The sequence below is a fragment of the Theileria equi genome, chromosome 1, assembly GCF_000342415.1.
Source record: "Theileria equi strain WA chromosome 1, complete sequence".
NCBI classification, from domain to species: Eukaryota; Apicomplexa; class Aconoidasida; order Piroplasmida; family Theileriidae; genus Theileria; species Theileria equi.
In genome coordinates, this window is record NC_021366.1 from 1,827,551 (window position 1) to 1,846,413 (window position 18,863).

The 18,863-nt window shown below is 40.8% G+C and overlaps 6 protein-coding genes across 6 annotated transcripts; 2 read left to right on the top strand and 4 right to left on the bottom strand.

Annotated features, from left to right (window-relative positions):
* Positions 1–816: 816 nt before the first annotated feature.
* Positions 817–6,354, top strand: BEWA_026360 (hypothetical protein; the record flags this gene model as incomplete). The annotated part of the gene is made up of 1 exon (XM_004829396.1): positions 817–6,354. The coding sequence occupies one exon, from the start codon at positions 817–819 to the stop codon at positions 6,352–6,354; it is 5,538 nt and encodes a 1,845-aa protein (XP_004829453.1).
* Positions 6,355–6,984: 630 nt separating this feature from the next.
* On the bottom strand, positions 6,985–7,633 carry BEWA_026370 (hypothetical protein; the record flags this gene model as incomplete). Its single annotated transcript, XM_004829397.1, has 2 exons — positions 6,985–7,172; positions 7,255–7,633. 2 exons carry the CDS (start codon positions 7,631–7,633, stop codon positions 6,985–6,987), a joined length of 567 nt encoding a protein of 188 aa, XP_004829454.1.
* Positions 7,634–8,098: 465 nt separating this feature from the next.
* Positions 8,099–8,404, bottom strand: BEWA_026380 (signal peptide-containing protein; the record flags this gene model as incomplete). Its single annotated transcript, XM_004829398.1, has 1 exon — positions 8,099–8,404. One exon carries the CDS (start codon positions 8,402–8,404, stop codon positions 8,099–8,101), a length of 306 nt encoding a protein of 101 aa, XP_004829455.1.
* A 1,908-nt stretch (positions 8,405–10,312) lies between these two features.
* On the bottom strand, positions 10,313–12,676 carry BEWA_026390 (hypothetical protein; the record flags this gene model as incomplete). The annotated part of the gene is made up of 1 exon (XM_004829399.1): positions 10,313–12,676. One exon carries the CDS (start codon positions 12,674–12,676, stop codon positions 10,313–10,315), a length of 2,364 nt encoding a protein of 787 aa, XP_004829456.1.
* Positions 12,677–16,250: 3,574 nt separating this feature from the next.
* On the bottom strand, positions 16,251–18,123 carry BEWA_026400 (eukaryotic peptide chain release factor, putative; the record flags this gene model as incomplete). The annotated part of the gene is made up of 4 exons (XM_004829400.1): positions 17,971–18,123; positions 17,585–17,663; positions 17,193–17,508; positions 16,251–17,144 (listed from the first exon to the last, which is right to left on the bottom strand). Exons 2-4 carry the CDS (start codon positions 17,656–17,658, stop codon positions 16,251–16,253), a joined length of 1,284 nt encoding a protein of 427 aa, XP_004829457.1. The 5' UTR covers positions 17,659–17,663; positions 17,971–18,123.
* Positions 18,124–18,456: 333 nt separating this feature from the next.
* BEWA_026410 (signal peptide-containing protein) lies at positions 18,457–18,789 on the top strand (the record flags this gene model as incomplete). Its single annotated transcript, XM_004829401.1, has 1 exon — positions 18,457–18,789. The coding sequence occupies one exon, from the start codon at positions 18,457–18,459 to the stop codon at positions 18,787–18,789; it is 333 nt and encodes a 110-aa protein (XP_004829458.1).
* Between the last annotated feature and the right edge of the window lie 74 nt (positions 18,790–18,863).

Below are 18,863 nucleotides of genomic sequence, written 5' to 3' on the forward strand. Positions count from 1 at the left end.
ATAGAGGCAGATTTAGTAGCCAAGGCTAAAGTTTTAACCAAAAGCAAAGCCCCTAACCATATGAATATTGACTTTAAATACTAAAAATCGACTCTCAAATCCAAATTATAGATGAATTTCCTGTGATCCAAGATAGGGTTGTTGTACGCGGCGCCATGGGCCCAAACACTCGACACTACAACTGCAGCCCCTACCCCTCACCAGCCATTTATCTCGACCCCCAGTAACAGTAAATCCCCGATGCACCGACTTTAACGCGTCCCTTTGAGCGGCAGCTCATATCTCCCGGCGACGGACTCTCGGCAAACTCATAGTCCCTTTCCGGGCCAATCCTGGGCCTAGGCAGCCAGTATGGGCACCAAAACGAGATGTTATCTGACATGTAGGCTCAACTCTATGTGCAAAGGGTCAGTCAGAGTCACACTGGGACCCTTTGGTCGATGCTCTACCGCCAAAACTGCCCGTTCCCAGGTTCACACAAGACATCCATGTGAATAGTATGTACCTGTAATCTCCAAAAACGTGAACATATGCTCCAATAGCCTCCGAGAAGTCAGCAGTCCTACTTGGTGTGAGGGGACAGATTGTCCTAATTTTCTCGAATCCAGGGCCCCGAAAGTACTGGGTCCCTCCACACCATATGTACCCTTACAATCAGCTACGCAAGTGTCGACTTTATGCCTCTGCCAGCGACCCGTTTCTGTTCCATGGCCACCCAACTGCTGTGTCGCTGTTACTCCAAAATTATCGCACATTTGGCTCCAATTCTCCACAAATCACCTTTTACATTCATAATTTAATAATGAGAGTCTAAAGATGAGTCTTGTGCGCCTGGCATATCATACAATCGCAGAATCCACAGAGGCGGACTTTATCCTCTACGGGAACTTTATCCTGCCAGATTCCAGGGACGTTTTGATTGTTAAGGATCGTAAAATCCTCCTATATACACTGGTGTCCAAGAACAAACACCAGGGAGCAACAAAAGAGACGTCCCCGAAGATAAAGACACAAGAGGAAAGTAATAACGCCACTTCTGGGCCAGAATCAAACGATAAAGGCAGTAGCTGCACAAATACAGAGTCAAAAGAACCTAAAAAGGGAGGTAAAACCACTCAGAAAGGAACCAAACGGAAGAGAAATCAACAAACTGTGCAGGATGATACAGAAGCCCCTAAAGGCAGCAAGGATGTAGAAAGTACGGAATCTAACACAGAGAAGAAGGAGGATGTGGAAAAGGATGAAAGAGACTCTGCCATATTTGTCTGTCAATTCTCATTTTTCGGAGCTCCAGTTGCTGTAAAAATTCTAAAGGATGCGGTATTCCATGAATATCAAGCGTACGAAGAAGTAAAGGTTGGATCTGGCTCCAAAACTACCAATGCTTCTAGCACAGAATCTACTACAAAGAAGGGTGGAAAGAAGGCTACTAAAAAGGCAAAACAGGCTGAATATGTGCAAAAATACAAGGAAGGTTTGTTAAATACTGAGGATACTCTAGAACATAAGGAAAAAATATTGGCAACGAGTGCACTAATTCTAGTCTTTGAGTCCGGTCATGTTGTAACGTGTGCATATGATCGTTTTGAGAATACGTTTGTGACGTTATCGATGCACATTTTAGCTGAAAATGAAGAAGATACAGGTGATTTTTCTGCGGTTTCTCGTGGAAACCTGGTTACGGATACGTTTATTTCCATACATGTTGGAAATGAATGGAGTCTACAAAATGTACATACAGCCTCCTCTAGTGATCCACCATCGGAATGTAGGCTTGGAACTTTTTGCAGGCAATTTATAATAGCTATATGTTATGACGGAAGAGTAATAAACATTTTCTCCCTGCAAACTCAATTTACTAGGCCACTTAATATCAAGAGCTTTAAGCAGCCTGAGATATTCAAAACTATTCCAGTTGACTCTACAGAGAGAAAACATATAGCTCTTGTTCCATGGCTTCAGATTTCAAAATTCTATACCATCGATGTAGATTACAAATTTGGTCTCTGTGATAATACGTACTTTGTACGTGGGTTGGACTTTTCTACTGATGTATTTTGTATTTTAATCGCCACATCAAGTGAAACAATAGCAACTCATGAAACCCTAGATGATACAGACATAATAGGTGGGATGAGCCTTGTATGTCTTAATTTTGATGTGCATACAATGCAGTACAATGTTATCCACAGAGTTGACGCCCTTCCACTCGATATTCAGGGTATACATGCGTACAATTACAAAGATGCTACTATCAGTTATTTAAAATCGTCTGGTGGGACAAATGGGATAGAATCATCAAAAATTTGCGATGTATGCACGCCCTTTGTCTACAATAGGGATACAATTATATGGTTCAACACATTTGAAACTGCAGTTTATTGGCAATTTTTGTCACCCACGGCATTTCTCGCTCCAAATGTCTGTGAACATGCGAATCTTAGAAATAAGTATGTCTATAGGGATTCTACGCACTTACGCATCGATCTTGACGATTATCACTTTTGCAATTTTACACTCATTCCAAAGTCTGGCGGACATTTGTACGTCGGAAGACCGATTATTCATGCCAAAAGAGGGATGATCGACATTGTTTGGGAAAAGTTTGGTGAAGTAGAACATCCTATATCCACATGCATAGAAACTGAAGTTGGATTTGTGGCATCGGGAAATGGAATTGAACTTTCAATATATACACATGAACGCAGAGAATTTACCCTTGTTTCAATGGACCCTTCCGCGGTACAAGAAGAAAATTCGGTGGAATTGGCCAAAGTTGGAGCTTCTGAAGAGAATGATTCAGAGGTTAAAAATATTTTACCGGGGAAATTACAACATATCTATACCGTAAATCTACCAGATATCCCACTGAGCATAACATTCAGCACTACTCCTGAGGGACAAAAGTTGAAAAATAGCTTCACAAACGTTTCTCCAGTAACTTGTAAATTTTTACTGGAAAATATAGGAATACTAAAGGAAGTAAAAAATACGACACTTGCGGAACACAGTACCCTTGAAGATTTCCTATCCTCAGAGACTACACAAACTCCAAACGTAACTTCCACAGTGCCAGATACACCTGCAAAAGTTAAAAGAAGGAGGAAAAAGGTATACACTTTACCGTATGAAAAACAGCTGGAAGAATTGCGTAAGTTGGATGTTACTAGGGGAAGACAAGCACTAGTTGGAGTATCTGGACAATATTTGACCGTGTTGTTGGAAAAGGTTCCTCTTTTGGTTCTTTATAAGATGAAAATAGAAAGTGGTGCTAGAATTATCGGATTTGGTGAAAAATGTCTGCTCACATGGGAATCTGGTTCTTCTATAATCGATGTTCATGCTCCCACGAAAAAGATCGAATCAGACCAAGTAATACCACTGGATACAAGTTTATCGACTGTAGCATATGGGATACTCAAAAATGGAACATTTTGTCAAGTAACTCCTGAAGCTATCCTACTAACAAAGGATGGAAAGAGCAAAAGTCATAATGCAAAGTCCACGATATTCCAGGCACATTTTATAGACTCTAGCATAGTGTGCTTGTCTTATGATCAGAAACTTGTAGTATACAAGGTAGAAAAGCTGGGACTTTCTGTGCATGTAGAGTATACCAATGTAGTATCTTGCGGAGTTTATATTCCAACGAGGCTTGGTAGCGTATGGAAGGACTCTTTTACATTTGTGCAAAATGATTCACTCTACTGTGTAGAACTCGTCTCACTAAAACATGTGGTCACCTTGCATAACTTGCTAAATGTTGATGAGATATTGGACAATGATCATAAAGAGAGTGAGGATGCTGATGGCGTTGTAAAAGAAGAGGCTATAATCAGTGCAACATTAGTTGATGTATCTGTGGAGGATATTGGACCAACGTTACTCTTGTTCATTACTGGAAGACCACTGATAGTATATCGCTCATTTTTTGTGGATGAATCAATCAGATTTAAACTTCATCTCCACAAATTCGTAACCCCAATACCCAGCTCTCTACATGTTGGTGAGACAAGGGTAAATTGTACATACAGGTGCGCATACAACCCTGTACATATATCCAGAAATTCTTCTAAACAATCATCCGATCACATCACTATAGTGTATCCGTACTGCACTCCAAAAGATATGGTTATTGAATCTAATGAGATGGAGAATGAAGCGCACTCATCAATATTTGAGAGAAGATGGAACCAATTTGTTCCACCTATGCTCAGGTTATCGAGTGTATTAAATAGGCTATACATTCACAAGTATGATACTCCCTCTGGAATAACCTCTGCCTATACATTATCTTCTCTCGTACTAATGACTACTACGGATGGGAATATTGTTGTTTCTAGGAATGAAAATGAGCAAACTGACTTCTTAGTAACGCTAAATGGAGGAATTAAAAGAAGTGGAAGTGAACAAACTAGTGTTTCCACAAGCGACAAAGACATTTATATGGAAGATGTAAGTGCGAATGCAGAGAGTAAGGATGTAACTGTGGAAAGTCCGCAAGAGGAACCTGTCACCGCAAACACTGACCAAAATGATAAGGGCAGCACAGAAGATAAAGAAAATTCTGCACCTGTAAATCCATTCTTTGATCCACAATTTTGTACAATTGTAAATAATCAAGATGAAATTAAATTACACATAAAGGGTGATTCTGAAAGACTAATTTTCAATGGAGAATTGATATCTAAAAGGTTTAAACTGAAAGAAAGGGAGGCCACGATAACCGCAGTGTCTGGAAGAGACTATTTACTTCAAAATGGACGTATTATACACCAGGGAGGTACCTCAAAAGAATCGCAGGGTGGACTATCTGGAAAGCTCTTTGCTGTTGTTGTAAAGCGTAGGATGAATGCTAAAAGGGAACTTATGAATATTTTGGATCACAGGTTTAGGCTGCAATTTAAGCATATTGCCCTGGATCCAATTTACTCTGGAGCAAATCCAATGGAAAAAATTGAAGCAAATAGAGAGCTAGAGCTGTTTTTGCAGACATACCAGGTATTGGATTGGAAAATTGACCAAAATGGACATATCACCGGAAAGGTAGATACTGAATCAATTACATCTACAGGTTTATCTGGTGAAGAATATAGAGATTATGTTTTATTATTTCACATGGGTGACTTAAGCTTCTGGTATGCAGAATATGAATTGGAAGCATATGAAGTCGTTCTATCAATGACATTTGGGGTTATTGATAACGTGGAATATCTCCTCATTGGTACATGCACTAGTTTAGGGGAACATATTGAAACGAAGGGAGAAGTCATTATATTATCCCTGTCTTCAAATAGTCTCTATACAAAACCATTGATAAAAACCGAGGATGCAGTAAGAGAAGGGGACACAGATGAAGTTATTTGCAATCCAGCTCAAAAGTGTCACAAAATGGATATATATTGCAAGAGGAGATTTTCTGGGCCAATAACATTCTTGTCAGCTCTAAATAGTGATTTTGATGTCTTGTTTGGAGCGCAGTTTGATTTCTTGAGTGATCTTGAGAGCGCAGAAGCTAGTCAGAATAAAAAGTGGATTTTAAATCATTTTATGCCAAACTCAAATCACTTTGTGCATTCAGTCGGTTCAAATATATTTGTTCACGAAATAACAAACAAGACTTTTGTAAGGGGTGCATTTGCAGAGACACCAATCTGCATTTCCTCGGGTTGTATTTTTAACAAGTTTATAATCTTGGGAGATATTTTCAAAGGGGTATACTTCTACATGTACTGTCACGATGTATCAAGTGACTCTAGAAGTATATGTAAAATTGCCTCCACATCTCCTAAAGCCGCACTTTCAATCGTTGCATGCGCACCTCTCGTTAACCAGGAAAGTATCGCAATATTAGCATCTGATTTCGATGGAAATCTCCTTGTATTTTCACACAATCATGATGAAAATCACAGGGACAAGCTAAATGTGGAATCCGCTGTACGGTTAGAAAACAGAGTTGTACAATTCGTAAGAAGGGAAACAAATGCTGGAAAGCTTGGAGAGCCAATTGGTGTATTTGGATGGACTGCAAGTGGAAGTCTAATAAAGGCATTTATGCCAGATTATAAAAACTTTCAACTCTTTAAGATGTTGGAGAATGCATTAGACTCTGTGACGATAAAGCCACTCGGAATTATGCATCAAACATTCTCATCTCCAGCTTTAAGACCTCAAATGCAGCAAACACAGCTCACATGGCCAACTGAAGCAGATATTTTGGTCTTGGATATCCTTGACACGCTACCATTTCAACCTGCAAGTGTGATACATGATGTCATGTCGAAAATTTCCGCCGAAGATATTAGCGTATATGGCGTTTTAAAACTTATGGATTCCACACTATTTTCATTATAAACCTTTGGATTTTGCCAAAACTCTAATTACTGACGAATTACCTTTTATACATGACTGTTTAACATTCTGTTTATGCAGTTTAGAGAAATACAACTATTTTGTTTATAAATTGACATTTGTAGTTTATATGAATAGTTGGGGGTTTTGGGTATCTATTATGAATGGTGCGTCATGATCTGTCAGTTCTCTAGGAAGGTATCCTTTAAATACGCGTTAATGCCATCCATCCTTAAGATTGTGTAAAGTGTTTTTATTTCAGCACCTAGAAAATTCACTCTTGCTATACTCTGGTAGAAATTAAAAACCAAAGTTACTTTGCTTATTCTGTAACTCTATAACCTCTTTCTAAACGTACATAAATGGATTCAATTCAGAGTGTCAATGTACCTAGCATGTTATCACAGATTCTATCGATTTAATGCTTGATTAAAAGGTGGGAATCTATGCTAAAAAAGAGTAAGTGTCAGGTTTAAAGTATATGTTGCTATTTTACAATGTAAAATTTCGAAAAAACGTAATTTGGATATTAAAATTATGAGAATTTTTCCCCACAAATATCTGCATGAAGATTTTTACTCCACAACTATTGATCCATGAAGGTATTGCAGACGATGCACACGCGCTTAACATTCACATTCTGGCTACTCTTCTGTAGTACGGGTCCCAGACCTTCTTGGTGAATTCCTTAACTTGAGTTGTGCAGACGCCACGATATCTGTGCCTAGTCGTAATCTTGATGTACTTGGTCTCATCCTTCCTGACAAATACGAGGACATATCTACTCACGGCACTTGGGTCTGCATGCAAGATTAAGAAGCCTAAATGTGACTTGTGGAGTGCAAATAGACGTAAAGCTATTCTCTACCAGAGAAGGAAACGACAGGAATCATAGAAACAAACCAGAGTCGAAGACATCTCCGATAATGTACCTGTGTCTAGAGTTGTCGACGATTTTGTAATTGAGGCCACCTGGAAACTCCTCAGAGGGACAGAGTAGGATCCTTCTCGTCTGTGTTCCAGACACGTTTACGCTCAATGGGATTTTCCTGGGATATGCCACAAGAAAACGATTTGTGGACAAGAGTACGACGATCAGTATAGATAAAGGAGGCATGAAGTCTTTCTTTTCATTAACAAGTTTAGCTTTTACTCTCTCAACTGCCTGGGCTACTTTAGAGAGCAGAAACACAATGCAAATGTACGCGGAATCTGATCGACATATCACCGGCATGCAACTATTTTCGGCAAATTTATAGACATTAATGTGACGGGAGAGCATCTAAATGGGATGAGTTGTCCATGTAGTGTCTACTGTCTATAGGGGTGGTTTATGTCCCCTGGTGGTTCCTAGAACAGACGTAAAACTGCCTAAGAATGTAGCGTTTACATTTTAAATTTATGAGTATTCTGATGGTTATTCTCCTAAATTTGTGCCTCTGGAATTCACAGATATTCCTCCCTGGCGAGATTCTTTAGAGAATGCTTTGCATCTCATCTGATCAAACTTTTCCTCTGGACAAAGCTCCTCTTGATGGAGACCTTGTCTGTCAAAAAGCGTCCACAATTCATACATTTACATCCACAAGTATAGTCCTTACAAAAATGTGCGATAGCTTTAATGTTCGGAAATTTGAGTGTCCCCCAGCTCTCAGCATTCATTCCTGAAATCACTGTGTTATCGACCTTTTCTCATCGGTGACATATACCGAGTCACCTCATTTCTACTATACATTGGCTATAGACCTTAAATCGTCATAATCACTATAGGAGCCACCAGCAGAGTGCTTACCAGGACCAGTTGAGGGATCCCTTCACCGGCGCTCTCTTCCCTTTTCAAGTTGGTCTTTTCCTTCTCCGCCACATCTTCTTGATTCTTGGGTTCACTCTCTTCTCCACTGTCTCGTTCCTCCGCCTCCTTTTCCTCTGGAGCCTCTGCTACGAGTGTGCTCAACCTATTGCCCGTATTGGAGATGTCCTGAATTTTATTGTGGATTCCAGCATTGCATATTCCGCAAATGATGGCGAAATAAACGAGGTCAAACACCCTCATCTTGCTCTACTCTGAATATTGTCTATGAGGAAGGGAATGGCATTCATTGGGTGAATAAAAGTCTGCGAGACATTCTTCCTCCGACTCACATGCCATTGGAAGCTCCCAAAGTTATGTTTTGGAAGGATCAATGAGTGAATTGTACACCTCTTAAAAGAGTCACTAATGGCACTAAACCTAGTGCTGGTATCATGAGTACAAGGGCTCGGAATGTCAGTCTTTGTGCTAGGCTGGATTTACCAGGTTCTTTTTAAAGTTAATATTTGAGCCTCCTGTGCCCTTTTGGCTTACTAAAAGGCTCTCTGCAGACAGGCAGTGCTGGTCAGGATCCAGTCATTACTACTACTTCTGACATAATGGGTAGTTGTAGTGTTATCACCACCCTTGGTAATGCCGATTAGGATGATCTTATCGTCTTTACAGTAGGCATGGGAATAATCTATGCTCTTGGGAGAATAGGAGTCAAGGCTATGTCACTATCAGTTCCACTAACGGGATTGTCAAGGGTAGTTTTTCGGCCGGAGAATGGCTCGGTCTACTACTATGCTACCTGAAGGTACTATGGTCCACTGGTGAGTGTAATGAGAGTCTGTCCCTCCAGAAGTGGATGTGCAGGCACAGTTGGCAGTGTTTCCGAGATTAAACCTTACGTCCAGGGGAAGAAGTGGTTTTCTTATATTCACAAATAACAGATGAAAAGGCTTGACTGATTAGCTTACTTTGAAAGTATCCACTGCTATCTGACCAGGAGTGCCATTAATTTTCTGGAGTAGTTCTCCAAGATTCTTCTCTGTAGTATCCTCTAACTTGTGAGCATTTGACAGACTCTCATTACACTCACCAGTGGACCATAGTACCTTCAGGTAGCATAGTAGTAGACCGAGCCATTCTCAGTCTCAGCTAAAAACCACTTCTTTCCGTCCTTAGACTTATACACTTTTGCATGTGTAACAAACTATACCTAGAGATATAATATAGCATTAAATCCAATTACACCTCTGCCATTCTTGGCACATTTTTCAAAAGTCAAACATCTGTGATGAGTATACGTCTTTATTCTTTGAGACATTTTTCTGTACTAGCTTCAGATAAAGGTGTTAGCCACTGGGAATCCCTCCCACGCCTAAGTTTCCGTGTCCCCAGTGCGCTGATAAGCGCTAGGCATAACAGTGTCAAGAATATCACAAGGGTACCTACAAATAGATTTATAACTTACTATATCCTAATAAACGTACATGTTGAATAAAGATAATTCATTTCACAGCGCATCTACACATGTTCTTAGCCTGAAAAGGTACAAGGATAGAATGGCACAGATAAGTCTCATTCTTTTCATAACTGAGAAATGTCTGTATACAATGGAGAGAATGCATTTCTGGAGTAAAATGCATGGGGTAATGAGTTATAGTTCTTCCTTTCGTTCTCTTCTTCCTAGGTCTATACCTGCTCCTAGTCTTTACTCCATGCTGTGTTTGTAGAGAATAAAATGAGATCATTCCGTGGAGCCTATAATTGTAGAACGTTTACTGTAATGAACTCACCTTAAAGGTCTCCTCCATCCTGTAAATAGTGTCCTCTATTCTTCCTTCTTTTGCCTACATGGTCAAAACTGGGACAGTCTACACTGCCATGATCAAGCTCATCATGGTATCTATAGACTGTTAGTGGCATGAGTGACTTTTAACCTCTCGCGGACGATCGCATAATCTCGCATTCTATCCTCCTTTTAGTTTCCACCAACCATCTTCCAGAGTATGCATAATATATACCAAAAAACCCTTAAAAATTAAAAAAAGTGGCTGCCTATAGTGGCAGATTAAACTGCATTAAAATGTCTCAGTGTGTAGACTTGGTCTAAGATATAACAATAGGATAATATTGTGATTAAATCGGTGAATACCTGATACATTACTCAAAAGCTGCAATTGTACCCAATTTTTTGTTAAAGTTCTCCTTAATCGTACTCCGTATAGTCCATACCCTCCACCGGAAATTCCACGTTACAGACTTCCACTTGTTGTCATCTCTATAATAGTACTTTTTTTCTGGCTTACAAGAAGAGTCTCTAAGAAGTATGTACAGGAGGAATGGCTTCTTTTCCTTGAAATAAAGTACAGCAAAAGCAACCCTTTTCTTCTTATCTACACTTCCAATTACCACTTCTTTACCATATTTAATAGAAGTTGCAACACGGTTGGCCTTTGGAATAAAAAGAATCAATGGAATTACGGAAGCTCTCATATCAACTACTTGTAAATTATCATCATCTTTCTGTGAAGACAGGTCTAGCTCAAAACTTATAGGGTTTCCAGATGTTTTATGACCAGCCAGAATTTTATTAGGTTTTTTGCATTCCTCCCATCCATTATCTCCTTTTACGTAATATATCTCTTCTTGTCCAGTATGGTTGACCCTCATTATATGTAAAATGTAAGGGTTCCCTTTTTTAAGGTATGTTATTGCAAAGGCACAAACTTCGCCACCAACATAAGCCATCCAAATCACATCGTCATCTAGTGCGAGTTTGTTTACGCAAGTTGAGGGACCAGGAACATGTAACTTTGCTGGTATGCTACCCACAGAGGAGTCCACAGCTTGGAATCCTGAGTCAGGTGATGACATATCATAAGTATGGTAATTGTAGTCAATCTTCCTATTTTTCATACTTTCTAATAGTTGAAAATATCTTCTCTCGCTTATAATGTAAAACATATCGCCTTCTTTTAGGCGAAACTGTACGGAAGCACAATCCTTATCTGAAATAACTATGAACATCAGAGAAATACTCGAGCTGTAGCGAGTTACATAAGCAACATTAACCCTTTCAATCTTACCCTGGTCAGATACATAAAGTTGTATATCACCATAAGTAATTCTGGTTGTGTAGAATCTTGGTTTTGGAATAAATACCAACGTAGGCATTCCAAAGAGACTGAGTTTAAGAACAGAAGATTCCTCTGTATTTTGTATATCTTCAAGGTCCAATACAAATCCAGTAATATTATCTGAAAAATCTGTAATTAATTCTTTAAGTTCCGTGTCATAGTTAATAACACCCTTCCATTTACTGTCATCACTTTTATCCTTTTTTACTGCGTAACCAATAACATGAGGGCCACGTTCCCCAGTTAAATGAATCATAGTGGGAACGCCATATACATAGTGTATCTTCAGAAAACCGCATTCTTCATCGTTTTCAGCTTTCCATAAACTGGTAGAACCGCACTTTATCTCCTTTAATCCCAAAAACGGTGATACCAACAGTGTCTCAACATTGTCCATAATACATTTGAATGTTTTACAGAGTGACCCATCAGGATTTTCTATATCAAAAACTCTTAGATAGTCATGCAGGTGACCAGAAACCTTCCTTAGATTATTAGGATCCGTCAGTCCAGCTGGTCTTGACAGTACCAATTTTTCATACTTTGGTATAAAATCGTCTATTCTCAGTTCAGTCCACTGGTCGTTGTCTTTTTCAAAGTATCTGTGAGCCTCCATGCTTTCACGTTTAACATAGAGATGGACGAGGAAGGAAGAGCCACGTTTCTTATATGCGTGGACACGCAGTAGCCTATTAGTATTACCTGCTTTCCAAAGAGTAGTTTGACCAAATTTTACAGAGAGAATCCTTGTAGCTCCGTTGGGATGGTACATGTAGTGTATGACATCTCCCTCCTCTATCTTGTCCACAAGTACCTTTGAAGGATCTGCATTGGCTAAATCGAGGTGGCCGTCTTTGGATTCAGTAGAATTATCTTGGACTGTGTCAAGCCCATTTATAGCAACAGGAGTGAGTTGGCCACCCTTAATAGGTGCCTCTACTTTGTTTGTATGTGGATTTTGTGGACCCGGTGTGCCAGGAGTAGTTGTGACTACCGCCTTGGCCTGCGAAACAGCTGCAGGTTTTGGTGCTTCCTGAACAGCTTTAGCGGCTGGCTCTTGTGGAAGTTTTTGCTGAGAAACTCCCTGTTGAGCAGGTTGAGCTGCTGACTGTCCATTTGTCTGTGGTTGCTTCTGAGGAGCCTGTGTACCAGGTTTAGCAGCTCGTCCTTGTGGAATAGGTCGACCAGATGTAGAAGGATTCCGGTAACCTTCCGTTAGTTTGGCCTCTCCACTTGTCCTTAGTGGACTCTGCGGAGAGACCTGTGGGTTTGGTGTGCTGGGAACAGCTCTGGCCACCGCTCGACCCTGGGAACCTGGGTTTCCACCACCTCCACAGTTGGACAGTAACACTATGCAGATTGTGCATAGAGTTACAAGAAGCCTCATTCTCCTGTGCAAATGTGACTATAGTGGCCGATGAATGAGAGACGGTGCCAGGAAGACATCTGGGGTGTAACAGGAAGATTCCAGAGGGGCGTTTAAAGTTTTCCCTAATGCATTCTCCAGGTTACAAACGGCCCGGTACAAGAGTAAATTTCGCTATGCGTTGGGTCTTTTACGTGGTCGCTTTTGTCACAGTTTCTGTCCACAGTGGGTGCCGGAAAGTTCTTCCTTATGCCGATAATTATGATTCTTGACAACTGTCTTGGCTATCTAGTGGTAACTTTGGCTCACTAGATGCTTTTATGCAGTAAAACTTGTGAGTTGGAGAGGTGTCAAGTCGGAAGAAGTGGCCTAGGCATTCATTCCTCCTGTTTGCACAGTGAGTTCTTTGCCTTATATTCTCGAGGCGACCTTCATTAATGACTTTGTTTTAAAAGTAGAAGGTGCGCTGTGATGGAGTAGCAAAGGGTTTGTACTTGCTCCCTTGACTCGCTGGTCTTTTGCCTATTCACGGAATGCTATGGGTAGTAGCAAGAGTTGAAGAGTTTCTGGATTATCAACGGCGTTTGTGTAAGGGCGCTCTGATAATATTGAGGTTCTCTAGAAACAGTATCAGCGGTTTCTCCACCTCCGGGTTGGGAAAGTCTTCCTATGCCTCCACTAAGTTTACCAGGCGTTGCTTGAAAAAAGACAAGTATCTGCCGACCAAGTTCTGTGGACTACCAGGAGATTGTAGGAGAATCTTAGTCTCAGACTCTGTATCAGGAACTTGGTCAGATAGGTCAGCAACAGGGACTTTACCTTCAGATTTATCAACAGCAGTCTTTGGCCCCCTTGTTCAAAAGATTCAGTTTATGAGGCTTAAGAACATCACCTTTAGCGGTAGATTCAGGCTCTTTTTTTAGCTCCTTCTGAAGCGCTCTTTCACCCCTTCACTAGCAAGTCCAAGAGGTCCGGGGCTTGTAGTACCAAGTCGACTAGCGGGGCCACTGCAAGCAGTACCTTGTACTAAAGATGGACACCCTTCTTCTCGATCAGGTACTGGCTCTAGTTCTTGGCAGGATAGCCTTTAGTACGTTTTAGTTTGGTCGTAGATCAAGACAGGCTCTGGAGTACAGGCTTCCAAATCAGCAGTAACACGCTCGTAAAGTACTCCTTCAAGATCATGCCACTTTGCACAGTCAGGTCCAGTGCTTAAATGGGCTGTTGTTGTCTCATTTAGCTCAACTTTATCCGCTCAACATCCACTCCATTATCACCCTTCTTAGACCACTTCCTATCAACCTCAGGGCCTCCACCCTTGACGTATACAGTTCCTCTGTCCCGCTCTCACCAGTGTGTAATGCATATACATCTACTGAACAATTTCCGGGATCTTTATGGCCGGGAATCCTTATTCTCTTCCTGTCCTCTTCACTACCATTACCACCGTCCTTGTAACACTTTATACCTGTAAATCGTCCACAAGAAGCGCTATGTCTGTAAATATTCGCGGATTTTTCGCGTTGATGATTACGAGTAATTCCTATTTCTTCCGCGGTGACCCTGGGGTCCTTCTTATTCTCAGGGCAACAGTATCCATTCTTTCCGCCACTGGAATGTTTCTGAGATGACCTTTGCTAAAATCTACTATAACTTAATTATAGTTCGAATAGACTAGGTCATCTAGTGTCCTTCAAGGCCACCAGTGATGAGTTGAGGTGCGGAATGACCATCAAGTCTAGTCCACTCATTACCACTTTTCTTCCTCCTGGCGTAATGCTTAGTTTCTCCATCCTCAGTAGTGATTCCTACCATGAGAGCCTTCTCAGGTGTCTGGTCAGGACCGTCCTTATCATTCTGCCAGTAATAGACGGCAACCTTTTCAACATTATGGAATCTTCTTTGGTCCTATTTTGTCTCTACCGTTGCCAACTCTCTCTCAAGAGTAAATGTTTGTCATTCCCCCGAGGGGATGGACGAGAGAGGCAAAGCTAACGGCATTACTGGTTCTTCTTTTGGCTTCTCATGCATCATCTATATCTTCCCCTTGTACTTGTACGTTTACTGAAACATTACAGGAGGAGATTTTGCGGCTAAACCCCTCGGTATAAGTCGTAGGTCTCCATTCTGATCCTCGCGCTTTTCCCTTGTCTACCAGTTGCCTTCCAAAATTCTCATCTTACCTCCCTCTAGAGATTACACTTGTGATGGATAAAGGGAATTTCAGGAAATCAGCCAGTGGTGTACTCTCTGGTGGCATATGTAACGTGAATTGAGTAAAAAGAGTGGCAAGAATGAGATGTGCAGATTCCTCAAACACTGGTAAAATCCCGTAAATGTACCGTTCCTTCACTCTGATTATATGGAATGGTGTATTAAGGATCAAAAGGATAATTTTGTGGGTGATAAAGTTTGTAAAGGAGGATATTTTGAGTACCAATACCCTGAATGCAATAAAGTTGACAGACATCCATCTGCGAAGGTCAGTTAAATATGTGCCAAACGTGGTCACTACGTAATAAAGGAGAATCCAGATGTCAAACTCCTCAACGAATTGTCACTTTCCAAATGCACGAGTTTTTGTTAACACCACAGAGTTATTCCAGCGTTCTTCTCACCAAGAATTTGTTCATTAATGTTTTGGAAAGATGTGGTACCGAGATACCTCAGATATGCCTCAACCTAAAGAGTCCAAATATAACGTAAATGTCAAGACTGCGAAAAGGAGCATTGAAGATTTCGATCCCGTTTTAAAAAATGACTCAATTATCTGGAATAAAAGTTATCTCCTCGATAGGAGGTTCAATTTTAGGAAAAAGTACGACCCATATAATCCATAAATTTGGTGCACTGAAGACGTTTCACAGCTTTAGAGGTTTTATAGATGAATAGAGTTCGCGATATGCTGTAATTTAAGTATAAAAACTAGAGAACAGGAAAGATGCATTCACTGGAAATTATCACCTTTTACCGTTCCATGTCTAGTTTAATAAGAATAAAATCTTTACACTTACAGAATAACACTCGTAATTTCAGAGATTTTGTAGATGTGGGAATTGCATAGAACTGTGAATGTACGATAATAGAATGGAGGAAGGAAGTAAATATCGATGGATTTTGCTTTTAAATATCTAAAATATGCAAAGCACCCGTAGAATAAGACGTTCAAAGAATGTTATACCCTCCTTTAAATACAGGTGCCATAACTGGTGGTATATTTGGAGGTGGGCCATCAGCAGCTTACGGGGCATTTGAGGCTTATTCATTCTTATTTAACCAGAACAGGAGTTTAATTCTAAAGGCTATAAATTTTGCAAAGATTCTCTTATAGCTTTTTATTCTCTATAGGAAATCACCTGCACACGCTTTGTAAATTCATCACTGGTTCCTCCAGTCAAGGCAGACAGGTAACTCCCGGTTAAATTACTGTATATAATGGAGGCAGCCAAATATAATTCACAGACTTACACTATGCATGCATAGAATGACCCTCGCTACATTCAAGTTTGCAGAAAAGTCGAATAATAAAAACAGTTTCATAAGTTTATGACACCATTTTAAATGGTCACAAATCGACTGTACGATGCTAATACACTTACATGAAATCTCCGTCATCGCTGTAGGCTTCTCCGTAGTCGTTCATATCCATCTTGTACCTCAAAATACCGCCAATTCCACCGAATCCGCTGTGAAATTGGGATCCCTCTTGTGATTTATTTGTAACGAAATCGAGTGCGCTTCCGTAATTTTGGTAATTGTTGATAATCCATTCGATCAGTGGTAGTTTGTCGACAACGTCGAGTTCTACTGCACCATCCTTGTAATGCTCCTCTTTATTTTCTTCGTCTGCACTTAAAAGTTTGACAGATTCTTCACCGGTAACTGGATTTTTGAGTGAAACCCTGACTATGTCAAGTGCCTCATAGATAATGAGCAACTCAATCATTCCTCCTTCGAGTGCTTGGATGGTATCTTGAACTCCATATACATATTTACCAGTGTCGTGTGCGACTTCATCAAAGAACCTTTTGATAACCTTTTTCTCGTGCACAAACTTGACGTTTGAGAGGCATTCAGACGCAAGTTCAATGGCCTGTTGGAAGCCATTTTCTCCACCGTAGGATACGTCAACTATCTTTAGAACCTTAGCAGCCAATCTCTGGTCAAACATATCCGAAGCAGCCAAGTCATTCTTAAAATCTGCATTACCAGCCAAAATTAGGCCGGTAACATTTGGTTTATCGTTTGTAATAAACATGAGAACGGCGTTTTCAGCAACTTTTCTTATGTAATTATGGCGTTTTTCCAATCTCAGACGTGCAAAACGGAGGGCGGACTGACCACCTCTTCCGTGCTTCTTTGGAAGGTCAACAGTAAAACTGTGAAGAACCTCCTTTGTAGATCCCTGGACTGTACCGTAAAGGGCACCGTTACCATCCATGATGATAAATCCGAACTTGTCGTCACTCTCCAACAACTCATGCAAGGCCTAAATTGTGCATGTATGCCAGTAATAGAGCGTGTAAACGCGTCTTACCTCTACGTGGAATTTATTGTCGCAAAGATAGAGAGAAGTGTTTATGGGCTTAAAGGGCTCAAAGTCGATGTTGACCTTTTTGTCTTTACCGTCTTCTGTAATAACAGTACCACAGTACACAACTAGGCCGTTGGGCGGTGTGTTGCGATAGAGTTTTAATCTTTGCATGGTAGAAGTAATGGCAGACAGGACTGACAAACGATTAACTCTAGATTTGATATTTGATGCAGTGCCAAATTCATCTGCCAAAAGCTTACTGATACGAGTAATATCATCCTTGGGACGGATGATCAAGCTGATCATACTAGTTCCATTGCTAAAGAATAAATGTCCAAGTGAGAGAAGAGTGGCCACGTAAGTGGAAGTTGTAAGCATCGCAGAGAGCAACTTACCCTTTGGCAGATTCTAGCTTTTGTATAAGTCTCTTGATCTTCCATTGCTCTATTGTAGGATCCGAAACCTCCATTTTTACTACAAATTGTGATGAGTTGAGAGAGTATACAAAGCAGTTCCGCGTCTATGGACGCTTTATTGGCAAAGAAGAGAGAGGAATAGTCCCAGCAGACCATATGGAATGACGCGATGTCCTGTGCTGCAGACTCAACGCATAGGCGTACACAATCCAGTTGTCATAGCGGTAATACATTCCGCAAACAGCCGAGTGGAGCCCGGAAAGCAACGGTGGATGTGACAAGCGCCAAAAGCTCCTCGCAAACAACTTGGTGATCCGTGGCAGAGGTATCCCGGACGGACATCATGAATGAAGCGCAAAACTTACATCAACAGGGTGTTTGACTGAGAAATTGAGCATCCAAGCCGCCGTTGATTCGAGCTGCGCCAAATTTGAACTTAAATGGCCGAAAAGTCTTGAAGAGCGCACAATTCGTAGGTGTTTAGTAACAAAAGCCAAAACTCGCGAAAGTTTCAGTCTGGTGGAGGAATTTGGGCGCCTGAGGTGGTGCCCTCGGCCTTCCCGCCACGTCTTCACTTTAATTCAATTTTAAGATTCGAAAAGGTGTTGTTTGTGCTTTAATATGTTATATGACATGATTTTATGGTCTTTTACGCGAAATTAGCGCTTATTTACCCAGCTAGGAGAAGATTTGCATTATAGGCAATATTCTGTGCCTTTGTCTCGTTTGTACCCTGAAATAATCAACGTCGGCAGCTATACAAGGGAGAAGATACTGGAAAATCGGTAGAAATTGGCTTGTACCACTCTGTGAAGAGCAAAAGTTTACAACATGTTCGTACTCGCCAGAATATGATTCCAATTAGACCACTTGCGCGTGTTTTGACGCACGTTTTATGGATTGCGGGTGGAAGCGTGGTAAGAGCCACTTACAAAGCGTATAAGGAGGCTGTGCGCAACAACAATGTCTCCATGGAATCCTACTTTAGACGTCAAATGTCAAAGGAAGAAGCCGCAAAAATACTAGGCTTTGCATCGCATGAAGGAGTTACTGTCCAACAGATTGAGGAAGCTCATCAGAGACTTCGGAATATAAACACACCGTCCAGTAACTTTGCTGGGTCTCCCTATCTTTTAGAAAAAATTGACGCTGCCCAGCACATTTTAAGGAGCAAACAACCGTAGAATCTTTGGTATAAACATTTGAAAATCGCATAAATGCAGTGTTGTCCATTTGGACGAATTTTGTCTTTACGGCT